Raw genomic sequence first — 13817 nt, 5'->3', positions numbered from 1 at the left:
TCTGCCTGCCCTTGGTCCATATCCGTCCATTCCTTTCACATTCATGTGCTTATCGAAAAGCCCCTTAAACACCCCTATCGTATCTGCCTCCACCACCCCTGGCAGCACGTTCAAGATAGCTAGCTGTCTCTGCAAAAAAAAGCTTCCCCCTCACATCTCCTTTGAACTTTCCCCCTCTTTCCTTAAGTGCATGGCCCCAAGTGTTTGACATTTCAACTCCAGGGGAAAAGGATTCTGACTATCAACCCCTGTCTCATAATCGTATAGGTTTCTATCGGGTCTCCCCTCAGCCTCCGCCGCTCCAGAGAAAACAACCCTAGTTTGTCCAGCCTCTCCTTGTAGCTCATTCCCTCTAATCCAGGCAGCATCCCGGTAAACCTCTCCTGCCTAAAGCCTCAATGTCCTTCCTGTAATCTGGCGACCAGAATTGAACGCGGTACTCTATACATGTGGCCTAACCAAAGTTTTATAATAGATATAGACATAGAACATTACAGCCCTCGATGGTTCACAGGTCGGCGCAACAATCTAAAGCCCATCTAACCTACACTATTCTAATATCAATCATATGTTTATCCAATGACCATTTAAATGCCCTTAATGTTGGTGAGTCCACTACTGTTGCAGGCAGGGCATTCCACGCCCTTACTACTCTCTGAGTAAAGACTTTTTTTGAATAAAGCTGCAACACGGCGTCTTGACTTTTATTGGTCAAGGCATTGAATACAAAGGCAAGCATGCCATATGCCTTCTTTAGCACCCTATCTACTTGTGTGGCCACTTTCAGGGAAAGTGCAGAAGGAGGCCATTTGGCCCATTGAGCCTGCACTGACAATAATCCCACCCAGGCCCTATCTCCTTAACCGCACGCATTTACCCTGCTAATCCCCCTGACACTAAGGGACAATTTAGCACGGCCAATCCATCTAACCTGCACGTCTTTGGAGTGTGGGAGGAAACCGAACCTCTTAGATGTAGAGGGATCTGGGTGTCCTAGTGCATGAATCACAAAAGGTAGCATGCAGGTATAGCAAGTGAAGTTTATTTATTAGTCACGAGTAGTTACACTGCAATGAAGTTACTGTGAAAAGTAATTGGGAAAGCTAATAGAATGTTGTCATTTAATGTGACAATTTATTACAGAAGTAGGGAGCTTATGCTTCAGTTATATAGAGCACCAGTGAGGCCATATTTGGAGTACTGTGAACAGTATTGGTCTCATTATTTCAAGAAAAGATGTTAATGTGTTTGAAGCAGTTCAGACAAGGTTTACCAGACTAATATTCACAGTGGGCAGGGTTTTTTATTCATTCATGGGACATTTCAGAGGACAGTTGAGAATCAACCACATTGCTGTGGCTCTGGAGTCACATGTTGGCCAGACCGGGTAAGGACGGCAGATTTCCTTCCCTAAAGGACATTAGTGACCCAAATGGGTTTTTCTGACAATGGTTTTGTGGTCATCCGTAGATTCTTAATTCCACATATTTAAAATTGAATTCAAATTCCACCATCTATCGTGGTGAGATTGGAATCTGGGGTCCCCAGAACATTAGCTGAGTTTCTGGATTAATAGTCTAGCAATAATACCACTCGGCCATTGCCTCACTGAGACTGGGGGGTGGTCTTATGAGGAAAGGTTGGGCGGGCTAGACTTGTACCCACTGGAGTTTAGAAAAGTGAGAGGTGATTTGATTGAAACATAAGATCCTGAGGCGGTCTTGACAACGTGGGTGTGTTTTCTCTTGTGGAAGAATCTAGAACTGAGGGACACTAGGGGCTACCCATTTAAAATGGAGACGAGGCAAAACTTTTTTTCTGAGGAGCATGCATTTTTGGCACTCTTCCTGGTGGAAGGAGATTCTTTGTATATTTATAAGACAGAGACGGAACTTGAATTCAATAAAAAAAAAATCTGGAATTAAGAATCTATCAATGACCATGAAACCATTGTCGGAAAAACCCATCCTGTTCACTAATGTCCTTTAGGGAAGGAAATCTGCCGTCCTTACCCGGTCTGGCCTACATGCGACTCCAGAGCCACAGCAATGTGGTTGATTCTCAACTGTCCTCGGGCAATTAGGGATGGCCAGCGATGCCCATATCCCATGAATGAGTAAAATAACAGATATCTTTTTGGGAAGCAAGGGGTTGGTGAAAGGTTATTGGGGGGAGGGGGGGTTGGGTTGCAGATTTAAGGTTATCATCAGATCAGCCATGATCCTATTGAATGGAGGGGCAGGCTCGAGGGGCCAAATGGCCTACTCCTGCTCTACTTTGTACGTTGTTACACGATTGAGGTGTACGTTTAGGTATAAAAGCACTTATTGTCCGTGCAACTGTCCCAATTCTTCTTCTGGTTTTCCCCCATCCAGGTGCAACACTCGGCGCTGCTGAAAACCAATGAGGCCAATCAACGACTGACCGATTCCTTGCGAGTGCAGACGGGCCTCCATGACGAAGTGAATGAACTGCGGCTCAAGCACAGCAAAGCCAGTTTGGTAATTATGCTTTTTGACTACAGTGCGCTGCCAAAGGTGTCCCCAGCCTGGTACGCAACCACTAACCGGGCCTCGTCGCCAAACTCTCCGACCGCGGGGCCTTCGCGCCCCAGGCTGATCCCTTTCCCGCTGAACCTAATCGTAGAGTAGAATAGAATCCATACAGTGCAGGAGGAGGCCCATTGAGCCTGCACCAACCACAATCCCACCCAGGCCCTATCCCCGTAACCCTATGTATTTATCCTGCTAGTCCGCCTGACACTAAGGGGCAGTTTAGCACGGCCAATCCACCTAACCTGTAAATCTTTGGAGTGTGGGAGGAAACTGGACCACCCAGAAGAAACCCACGCAGTCACGGGGAGAATGTGCAAACTCCGCACAGACGGTGACCCAAGCTGGGAATCGAACCCGGGTCCCTGGTGCTGTGAGGCAGCAGTGCCAACCACTGTGCCGCCCAACCTGTATTGCATTTGGGGCTCGCTGGTTGAAGATAAGTCAACGCCAACTTTGTTTTGGTGGTGTTAGTCCTGGGGAGGCGAAGGACAGTTCTTCCCACCTGAGACAAAAATAGAAAATGCTGTAAAATCTCAGCCTCTGTGGGGAGAGATTAGAACCAATGTTTCGAGTCTGGATGACCTTTCGTCACAGCGACAGACTAGAAACATTGACTTTCTTCTCACTCGATGTGGAGATGCCGGCATTGGACTGGGGTAAACACAGTAAGAAGTCTCTCAAAACCAGGTTAAAGTCCAACAGGTTTATTTGTAGCAAACACCACTAGCTTCCGGAACTGGCTGTTCCTTTCTCACCTGACAAGGAACAGCATGCCGAAAGCTAGTAGCTCCAAAAGCCTGTTGGACCAAATAAACCTGTTGGACTTTAACCTGGCGTTGTGAGACTACTTATCCTTTCGAAGAAGGGAAGGCTGAGGTGGTGGTCGAGGGCTTTCAGGTTGGGGATGTTTATTGGAAGGACGCTCCCGGTTTACCTGTGCGGTTTCCACCTGTCCCTGCAGGAGAGGGATGTGCTCTCCTCCAAAGTGGTGCGATTGGAAGAGACTGTCGCCACCCTGAGGTCACAACTAGCAAGTGCGACCACGCACAAGGATCGCTTCCTGCAGGTAAGAGCTTTTATGGGCTGATGTTTTTTTCCCCCATCGAGTTTCATTTAAGTCAGAGAGAAGGGGCTCAAGCTCTGCCCTATTTGTGCCAATCTCCATCCAAAACCCAGCTTGCAGGTGCAGCAGGTGGTCAGGAAGGCGAATGGGATGCTGGCCTTCATAGCGTGGGGGATTGAATATAAAAGTAGGGAGGTCTTGCTGCGGCTGTATAGGGCATTGGTGAGGCCGCAGCTGGAGTACTGTGTGCAGTTTTGGGCGCCGTACTTACGCAAGGATATTTTGGCCTTGGAGGAAGTGCAGAGGTGGTTTACTAGGCTGATACCGGAGTTGAGAGGGTTGAGCTATGAGGAGAGGCTGAATAAACTAGGCTTGTACTCGTTAGAGTTTAGAAGAATGAGGGGAGATCTCATTGAGACGTATAAGATGATGAATGGGATGGATAGGATAGAGGTGGAGAGACTCTTCCCGCTCAGAAAGGACAGTAGGACTAGGGGGCACAGCCTCAAGATAAAGGGGGGGTGGTTTAGAACGGAGTTGAGGAGGAACTTCTTCACTCAAAGGGTGGTGAATCTCTGGAATTCTCTGCCCGTTGAAGTGGTGGAGGCTGCCTCGCTAAATATTTTTAAGACGCGGGTTGATGGGTTTTTGATAAGAGAGGGGATTAAGGGTTATGGGGAGAGGGCGGGAAAGTGGAACTGAGCCACGACAGATCAGCCATGATCTTATTGAATGGCGGGGCAGGCTCGAAGGGCCAGATGGCCTACTCCTGCTCCTATTTCTTATGTTCTTATGTTCTAATTACACTCGTGATGTGGAAATGCTGGTGTTGGACTGGGGTGGGCATGGTAAGAAGTCTCACAATACCAGGTTAAAGCCCAACAGGTTTATTTGGAATCACGAGCTTCATCAGGTGAGTGGGATTGTGGTTAGTGCAGCCACTCACCTGATGAAGGAGCAGTGCTCCGAGAGCTTGTGATTCCAGATAAACCTGTTGGACTTTAACCTGGTGTTGTCAGACTGCTTACTGTGCTCATTAGTTTGAGATCCTGTCTTTGAAGACTTGTGTTTTGTAGGCTGCGTCTGAAGGCCAGCTCTTGCTGGTTTTGCACTATTTAATAACTGAAAATGCGATGTTGCTAAACTTTGCTTGTCCAGAGTAATAAGAGACGTAAAACCAAAGCGGGGCGGATGGGGATTAGATTAAAGACCAGCTGTCTTCTGTTATAATCCTGGTCAGAAACTCCAAGATGTTTTATGAAGTCCATCTGGATCATTACCGTTGCCATTTGAATTTGGCGTGGGTAAGATGTTTCACTCCAGGTATGATTCTAATGACCCAGTAGGGAGCTTTTTTCAAGTATTAGTTAAGAATACAGTTAACACATAGAAAGAAAATTAGCAATAACTTTAACCAATTACAAACAAGAAAATAACCACCCATGATATTGTATAAACCTTTACAACTACAGGAAATGTTCCAACCAACAAACCTCTTTAAAACATATCTTTGTCACAGGTTTAGCACAAAAAATAACAATGTTCACATGATGCTGGAACTTAGTCCTTTGGAGATTTGAACCTCCGCCTTGCCAGCCTTGTAACTTCCAGCAGCCCTTGAGGTTTGGATAATGTCAGTGCTGGCCTTTAGTTTTACCCAGTGAATGACTGCAAGAGACAGAATTCTCACTCCAGGAAGGCAATGCTGGCCCTGCCTCCACTGAGCCAGCAGATTCTAGAACACCAGGGAGAAAGAACGCTGCATCTCACTAGGGAGCTTTGGTCAAATAAAGTTTATTCAAGAATCATTAACATATAGTAAGAAAGTGAGTAATAAATTTTACCAATTACAAAAACACAACCATGACATTGTATCAAACGTAACAACCACGGATACTTTTCCAAACCAAGTATCCCTACAAAAATACATTTATCATGGTAAATCAGCCTGTAACTGGCTCGATTCCCGGATTGAGTCGCTGTCTGTGAGGAGTCTGCACGTTCTCCCCATTTCTGCGTGGGTTTCCTTCGGGTGCTCTGGTTTCCTCCCACAGTCCAAAAGATGTGCAGGTTAGGTGGATTGGCCATGATAAATTACCCCTTAGTGTCCAAAGATGTGCAGGTTAGGTGGATTGACCATGGTAAATGTGTGGAGTTACAGGGAGAGGGGCTGGGTAAGATACCTGGTTCAGAGTCGGTGAACACTTGATGGACCGAATGGCCTCTTCTGCCCTGTAGGGATTCTATAATACTCCAAGAAAACAAAGACCAGGACAGATGAAGTAAAAAGAGTGATCACTTGAAAAATGATGTGTTATTTTCCTGGAGGGGAGCCAATGTTGAGATGATGGTTTAGTGAGTGTGGGTTTCTCGTGTGTTACAGGAGAAGCTGGACTTACACAAGCAAGTTCAGCACTTGACCCTGGAGTTGGAGCGAGCTCTGAGGGGGAGGGAAGGCTTCAACGATCAAGTCGCTGATCTCCACACTGAGCTGGCCAGCACCAAATCTCAGGCCAACAGACATGACCAGGAGAAGGTCTTACTGAAGGAAAAGCTGGCAGCCATCAAACAGGTATGTCCCTCTGCCAATCTCTAAAAACTTAGATTACAACAATCCAGGTTCGTCACGATTAAAAAATTTGACCCACTGTCCAATCCGAGAGCGATGGAACTGAAGAGTAGAAACATGTAAACTTATCGTAGAGTCTCTACAGAAGGAGGCCAATCAGCCCATCAATTCTAACCACAATCCCACATAGACTCCATCCTCTTAACCCCACATATTCACCCTAGCTAGTTCCCTGACACTAGGGTTAATTTAGCATGGCCATCCACACAACCCACACATCTTTGGACTGTGGGAGGAAACCGGAGCACCCAGTGGAAACCCACGCAGACACAGGGAGAATGTGCAAACTCCGCACAGACGGTGACCCAAGGCCGGAATTGAATCCGGGTTCCTGGTGCTGTGAGACAGCAGTGCCACCCAACTTGAATCAAATCTTGAGTTCAGTCACGTTTGGAGGGTTGAGCACAGTTCTGGTCACCATATTGGATTAGCTCTGCTGCCTCACAGCACCAGGGGCCCAGGTTTGATTCTCCGCACATCCTTCCTGTGTCTGTGTGGGTTTCCTCCAGCTGCTCCGGTTTTCTCCCACAGTCTGAAAGACGTGTCGGTTCGGTGCACTGACCCGAACAGGCGCCAGAATGTGGCGACTAGAGGATTTTCACAGTAACTTTATTGCAGTGTTAATGTAAGCCTCACTTGTGGTTAATAAATAAGCTTTAACTTTTAGGCTGGATTGAACAGGCTGTCTCTCTCTTTTTCACTAGAAAGGAGAAGGCTGTGGGGTGATTTAATAGCAGTCTTCGTAATTATAAAATGGCAGGTGTCACTAGATTGGGGAAGTGCTGCCTCGTGGCACCAGGGACCTGAGTTCGATTCCGCCTTCGGTCACTGTCTGTGGAGTTCTCCCCGCACCTGTGTGGGTTTCCTCGGGTGTTCTGGTTTCCTCCCACAGTCCGAAAGCTGTGCTGGTTAGGGTGCATTGGCTGTGCTGAATTCTCCCTCAGTGTACCCGAACAGGCACTGGAGTGTGGCGATTAGGGTATCGCAGTAACTTCATTGCAGTGTTAACGTAAGCCTGCTTGTGGCAATAATAATTAAACTAATAAAATGAAGTGTCATAAGTTTAAGATATTATAACTGCAATTTAGAATGTTGTGTACAATTCTGGTTGCCACACTACCAGAAGGATGTGGATGCTTTGGAGAGGGTACAGAAAAGATTTACCAGGATGTTGCTCGGTCTGGAGGGGATTAGCTGAGGAAAGGCTGGAGAAACTTGGTTTGTTCTCACTGAAATGACGGAGGTTGAGGGGCGACCTGATAGAGGTTTACGAGATTGAGAGGCATGGACAGAGTGGATAGTCAGGTGTTCTTTCCTAGGGTAGAAAGGTCAAGGACTAGGGGACATGGGTTGAAGGTGCGTGGGGAAAAGTTTAGAGGAGATGTGCGAGGCAAGTTTTTTACACCAGAGGGTGAATGTCCAGAACGCAGTGGGAACAGACATAATAATGGCATTTCACTAGATGAATACATGAATAGGGCAGGAATGAAAGGATATGGACTCCTTGGAAAGAACATCTGACCAACCACTCTGTCCATGCCTCTCATAATCTCATAAACCTCTATCAGGTCGCCCGTCGTTCCAGTGAGAACAAACCAAGTTTCTCCAGCCTCTCCTCAGCTAATCCTCCCCCCCCGCCCACCGCAACCCAGACCAGGCAACATCCTGATAAACCTCTTCTGTACCCTCTCCAAAGCCTCCACATCCTTCCGGTAGTGTGGCAACCAGAATTGTACACAATGTTCTACATTGCAGTTGAGTGCACACGGTTTTAATTTAAGCATGCATCACGATGGGTGCAGGCTTGGAGGGCCGAAGGGCCTGTTCCTGTGCTGGACTGTTCTCTGTACTTTGACAGGTAAACGAGAAGATCACCTCGGATCTCGGTGAGTCCCGCCGGAGGCTGGAGCTGTGCCAGGACCAGCTCCACCAGCTGCAGGCCGAGAAGAAGATCCTGGGCAGCCAGATCGAAGCTCTGGAGAGGGAGCGCGGCCAGCTGGTCAGCGAGAAGGAGTTGCTGCTGATGGCCGTGCAGTCGGACGACAAGACGCACGACGAGGAGCTCCTCACTCTGAGGCAAACCTGCGCGGAGCTCCGGTAAATACTGAGGAAAGGCGGCCTGATCCAGGACGGGTAAAAACATCGAGTTATTTAAGATGGGGGCAGAGAAATTAAGAACATAAGAAATAGGAGCAGGAGTAGGCCATCTAGCCCTTCGAGCCTGCCCCGCCATTCAATAAGATCATGGCTGATCTGAAGTGGATCAGTTCCACTTTCCCACTTTCTCCCCATAACCCTTAATTCCCTTATCGATCAGAGATCTATCCACCCGTGACTTAAACATATTCAACGAGGTAGCCTCCACCACTTCAACGGGCAAAGATTCACCACCCTCTGAGAGAAGAAGTTCCTCTTCAACTCTGTTCTAAACTCACCCCCCTCTTATTTTGAGGCTGTGCCCTCCAGTTCTGGTTTCCTTTCTAAGTGGAAAGAATTTCTCTGCCTCTACCCTATCCGTCCCCTTCATTATTTTATATGCCTCTATAAGATCCCCCCTCAGCCTTCTAAACTCCAACGAGTACAGGCCCAATCTACTCAATCTCTCCTCATAAACTAATCCCCTCATCTCCGGTATCAGCCTGGTGTACCTTCTCTGCACTCCCTCCAAGGCCAATATATCCTTTCGCAAATAAGGGGACCAAAACTGCACACACTACTCCAGCTGCGGCCTCACCAGTGCCCTGTACAGTTGCAGCAAGAAAGTTACTTCTGGGAGAAGCCAGACAAAGACCTTAAAACTGAGCTGTTCAGCACTGAAACCGTGAGGCGTCTTTGCAAACAAGGGGTCGGGAAATTTGAAACTCAAAGATGTTCAGCCAATCGAATATATAAAGACTCAGATGGCAATTATTCTTCTGTTGTTTAAAGGCATCAGGTGATATGGGCAGCACGGTGACACAGTGGTTAGCACTGCTGCCTCACAGTGCCAAGCACCCAGGTTCAACTCCCAGCTTCAGGTGACTGTGTGAAGTTTGCATGTTCTCCGTGTGTCTGCATGGGTTTTGCATAACCCACCTAACCTGCACATCTTTTGGATTCTAAGGGACAATTTAGCACGGCCAATCCACCTAACCTGCAAATTTTTGGACAATAAGGGACAATTTAGCATGGCCAATCCACCTAACCTGCACATCTTTGGACAATAAGGGACAATTTAGCATGACTAATCCATCTAACCTGCACATCTTTGGACTGTGGGAGGAAACTGGAGCACCCACAGGAAACCCAAGCAGACATGGGGAGAACGTGCAAACTCCACAGACAGAGTCACCAGAGGCTGTGATTGAACCTAGTCCCTGGTGCTGTGAGGCAGCAGTGCTAAGCACTGTGCCGTGTCGAACCTCCCCGATTCACACCGAGAGTGTTGTTCCCCTCAGGGCCTCGGAAGCTGAACTGAGGGATCACCGGGGGCGTCTGGAGGCCGAGTTGCAGAGCAAGGCCAAGGAGCTGGCAGCAGTTACCCTGGAGCAGCATCAGATAGCTCTGCACTGGAAGGGGAAATGGCAAGAAACAGCCGTGGCTCTCAAAGCCTTGGAGAAGGAGCTGCAGCTGGCGAGTGTGAAGCCACAGGCAAAGCCTGAGAAGGTATGAAGCTTTTCACTGGGAGGACAGCTGGTGGCCTCTGTCCGGGTGGTGGGGCCGCAGTGGGGGGAGAAGTTTATCTGGACGATTTCAGTGATAAAACCATCAGACTGACACTATATCGAGACATGTGCAACGAGGGTCATCCAACCAACACCACCATAGGTCACTAATGTGAGGAACTGCTTTTAGTAAGTGTTTATGTAGACCTAAGTAAGATATCCTGTTTTTCATAGATTACAGATATCTTAGTCACAGTGGGGTGTTGAGAATTGTAAAGGATTTTGATTGTTATCGATAACCAAAAACTATGGGGAGTAAGGGGGAATGATGGCATGATGATAATTGACCATGTTAGAATGAGGCGGCACAGTGGTTAGCACTGATTCCTCACAGCACCAGGGACCCGGGTTCGATTCCCGGCTCGGGTCACTGTCTGTGTGGAGTTTGCACCTTCTCCCTGTGTCTGTGTGGGTTTCCTCCGGTTGCTTCAGTTTCCTCCCACGGTCCAAAAGACGTGCTGGTTAGGGTGCATTGGCCGTGCTAAATTCTCACTCAGTGGACCCAAACAGGGTGTCAGAGTGTGGCGACTAGAGGATTTTCACAGTAACGTCACTGCAGTGTTAATGTAAGCCTACTTGTGGCGCAAATAAATAAATAAATTTCCTCTGGGTGCTCAGTTTCCTCCCACAATCCAGAGATGTGCAAGCTGGGTGGATTGACCACACTAAAGTACCCCAACTGTCCAAAGATGTATTGGTTAGATGGAATAGCCATGGGAGATGTGTGGTGTGATAGAGATTGGGTTGGAGAAGAGCCTGAGTAAGATACTCATCATAGAATCCCTACAATGCAGAAAGAGGCCATTCAGCCCATCGAGTCTGCATCAACCACAATCCCACCAAGACCCTATCCCTGCATCCTCACACACTTACCCTGCTGGTTCCCTGATGCTAGGGTCAATTTCGTATGGCCAATCAACCTCACCCGCACATCTTCAGACTCTTATCAGAGAGTTGGCACAGACTTGATGGGCCCAATGGCCTTCTGCACTGTAGGAATTCTATAAACATTCGTGACATAGGAGCACATGATAACAGGGTGTGGAGAGAGATGGTTCGATGTAGAGCCTCATGCAGAGTGTACATTATAAATAATTAGCTTAACGTTCAATAAAACAGTGCCACCTCCAGCCTTGCCTTTAGGCTCAGACCTCCAGCAACCCCTTACAGCTCCAGAAGCAAAGGGAACCACTTTGGGTATTTAGCATCAATCCAACAGCTCTAATTCCCAAATTGGGATCCATTCTCTGGAATTGCCACCCCAGTGACTGCCCACTACTGTACCCTCACATTTAAGTTTGCATTAAAGCAAGGTGTTAAGACCCAGGCCAAAGACCCCAAAGTGTTTTTCCCCGGGGGGGGAAGGGTCAATTACTAGGGGGGCACGGGTTTAAGATGAGAGGGGAAAAGTTTCAGGGAGATGTGCGGGGGAAGTTTTTCATGCGGAGAGTGGTGGGTGACTGGAACGCGCTGCCACAGGAGGTGGAGGAAGCAGGAACATTAGCAACTCTTAAGGAGCATCTGGATGGGTGCCTGAATAAGGTGGGAATAGAGGGATACGGACCGAGTAAGGGCAGAAGGCTTCATTTTGGATTAGTTAGGGCATCATGATTGCCATGGGCTTGGAGGGCTGAAGGGCCTGTTCCTCTGTGTTCTTTTCTTTGTTCTTTGTTTTGTGAAGTTAGCCTAGATTGTAAACTTGACATTTGATTTTGGCATTAGAGTGAGCATGGAGTGTTCCCCTCCAGGGATGATTCAAGTGACACCCTAGGGAGCTTTTATCAAACAGAATTAGAATATAACAATGAATTAGCCTAACTTTTAACAATTACAGGACTTGAACATGTCATAGTATAACAGCACTGGGGAGGCGGAGGGGAGAAAAGCAGTTTCTCCCTGCTTCGAGATGCTTCTGGGAACAAGACTAAAACTTGAGATGCTCTGTGAAAAATCCCTGACCCTTGTCACATGACCTGACTTGTCAATCAGCTCCAAATCAAGCTCCACTCAGCAAACCCGGGAGACACTAAAATCCACAGGATGCTGCATTAGTTCAGATTAAAATCAGCATGATGTCCATTATGTGGCTTCAGTAACAATTAGCGGACACTGGTTGCAGACAACACGGTGCCGACAAAAATATCCTGCAGAGAAACGTAATCGAAATATGTTTCTTAAAGGCACAGTTTTCTCACAGAGGCAGGAGCTGTTTTTGGTGTCAGTTTGTTGAGATGGATCCTTTGTCCCCTTTGCAGGCTGATTCATCGGGGGATTGTGAGAGTGTTGCAGCTGATCTGGAAGAGCTGTTTGAGCTGAGGGCCACGATATCCAGGTACAATGATGTTGATCAAAAAATAGGCTTTCAAACACCACTCCTGTCTTTGTTCGTGATAATGCACGGTTTTGATGAGTCGGGTAAGGCACAGAGGTTAGCGCTGCTGCCTCACTGCACCAGGGACCCGGGTTCGACTCCCGGCTTGAGTCACCCTGTGCGGAGTTTGCACATTCTCCCCATGTCTGCATGGGTTTCCTTCGGGTACTCTGGTTCCTTCCCACTGTCTGAAAGACGACCTGGTTAGGGTACATTGGCCATGCTAAATTCTCCCTCGGTGTACCCGAACGGAGTGTGGCAACTCAGGAATTTTCACAGTAGTTTCATTGCAGTGTTAATGTAAGTCTACTTGTGACGCTATTAAATAGACATTTAAACAGTGGAAGCTTTTATTAAAATCACTGTGTACGTACCCAGCACGCAGTACTTTTCTGAAATGTTAATAATGACCTTGATCATTTTGAGTCACAGATCTTTCAGCACCAAAAGAATCCCCTGTATTTATACTCCATGTGTGTCCCCTTCCAATCCTACATCCTTTAACTCTCAGAATATCCTTTCATTCCTTCCTTCCTCCCTCATGTGGTTTATCTATCATATCACGGTGGCACAGTGGGTTAGCACTGCAGCCTCACAGCGCCAGGGACCTGGGTTCAATTCTCAGCTTGGGTCACTGTCTGTGCAGAGCCTGCACATTCTCCCCATGTCTGCATGGGTTTCCTCCGGGTGCTCTGGTTTCCTCTCTCAGTCCAAAGATGTGTGGGTGAGGTTGATTGGCCATGCTGAATTGCCCCTTAGTGTCAGGGGGACTAGCAGGGTAAATGTGTGGGGTTATGGGGATTGGGCCTGGGTGGGATGGTGGTCGGTGCAGACTTGATGGGCCGAACGGCTTCCTTCTGTACTATAGGCATTCTATGATTTGATGATCACCTCCTTAAAGCCATCTCTGCTATTCGACTCAATTACTTTATATTTTACATTCTGTTTAAAGTTTTACAGTTTATTGATTAGCGTTACGAGTAGACTTACATTAACACTGCAATGAAGTTACTGTGAAAATCCCCTAGTCGCCACACTCCGGTGCCTGTTCGGGTCAACGCGTCTAACCAGCACATCTTTCGGCGTGCGGGAGGAAACCGGAGCACCTGGAGGAAACCCAAGCAGACATGGGGAGAACGTGCAAACTCCACACCGACAGTGACCCAAGGCCGGGAATCAAACCCCAGGTCCCTGGCGCTGTGAGGGCCGCTGTGTAGGTTTTAAGGAGCATCTTATAGAATCGTGTGGTGCAGAAGAGGTCCTTCGGCCCATCGAGTCTGCCCGCCCGGTGAGAAACACCTTACCCTGCCCCCCCCACCCCCCACATCGGAATCATACAGTCACCTGTTCACAAAATTCATTCAGGTTTATCAAAAAAAAAATCTGCATGAGGAGCTCAGAGGGTAGAGACTGCACAGAGAAATTTGGAAGAGCAGGATGTGGGGAGATTTCGGGAGAGAATTTCAGAGACTGAGACGGATGTGGCTGAAAGCAC

General features: G+C 47.8%; 1 protein-coding gene across 1 annotated transcript in view; it reads left to right on the top strand.

The window, feature by feature from the left end:
* Nucleotides 1–13817, top strand: part of LOC145360664 (uncharacterized) — a 104126-nt gene that overhangs the window by 30271 nt on the left and 60038 nt on the right. Inside the window, exons 7-12 of the mRNA XM_080216012.1 lie at nucleotides 2376–2501; nucleotides 3517–3621; nucleotides 6002–6190; nucleotides 8106–8344; nucleotides 9685–9892; nucleotides 12207–12283. Of these exons, the coding sequence (XP_080072138.1) occupies nucleotides 2376–2501; nucleotides 3517–3621; nucleotides 6002–6190; nucleotides 8106–8344; nucleotides 9685–9892; nucleotides 12207–12283 (944 nt within the window). The remainder of the gene's footprint in view (nucleotides 1–2375; nucleotides 2502–3516; nucleotides 3622–6001; nucleotides 6191–8105; nucleotides 8345–9684; nucleotides 9893–12206; nucleotides 12284–13817) is intronic.

Source organism: Carcharhinus amblyrhynchos, chromosome 32, assembly GCF_965287045.1.
Source record: "Carcharhinus amblyrhynchos chromosome 32, sCarAmb.v2.hapA, whole genome shotgun sequence".
Lineage (NCBI taxonomy): Eukaryota > Metazoa > Chordata > Chondrichthyes > Carcharhiniformes > Carcharhinidae > Carcharhinus > Carcharhinus amblyrhynchos.
Note: the sequence above shows the minus strand (reverse complement) of the source record. Positions and strands in the feature narration are given on the sequence as shown.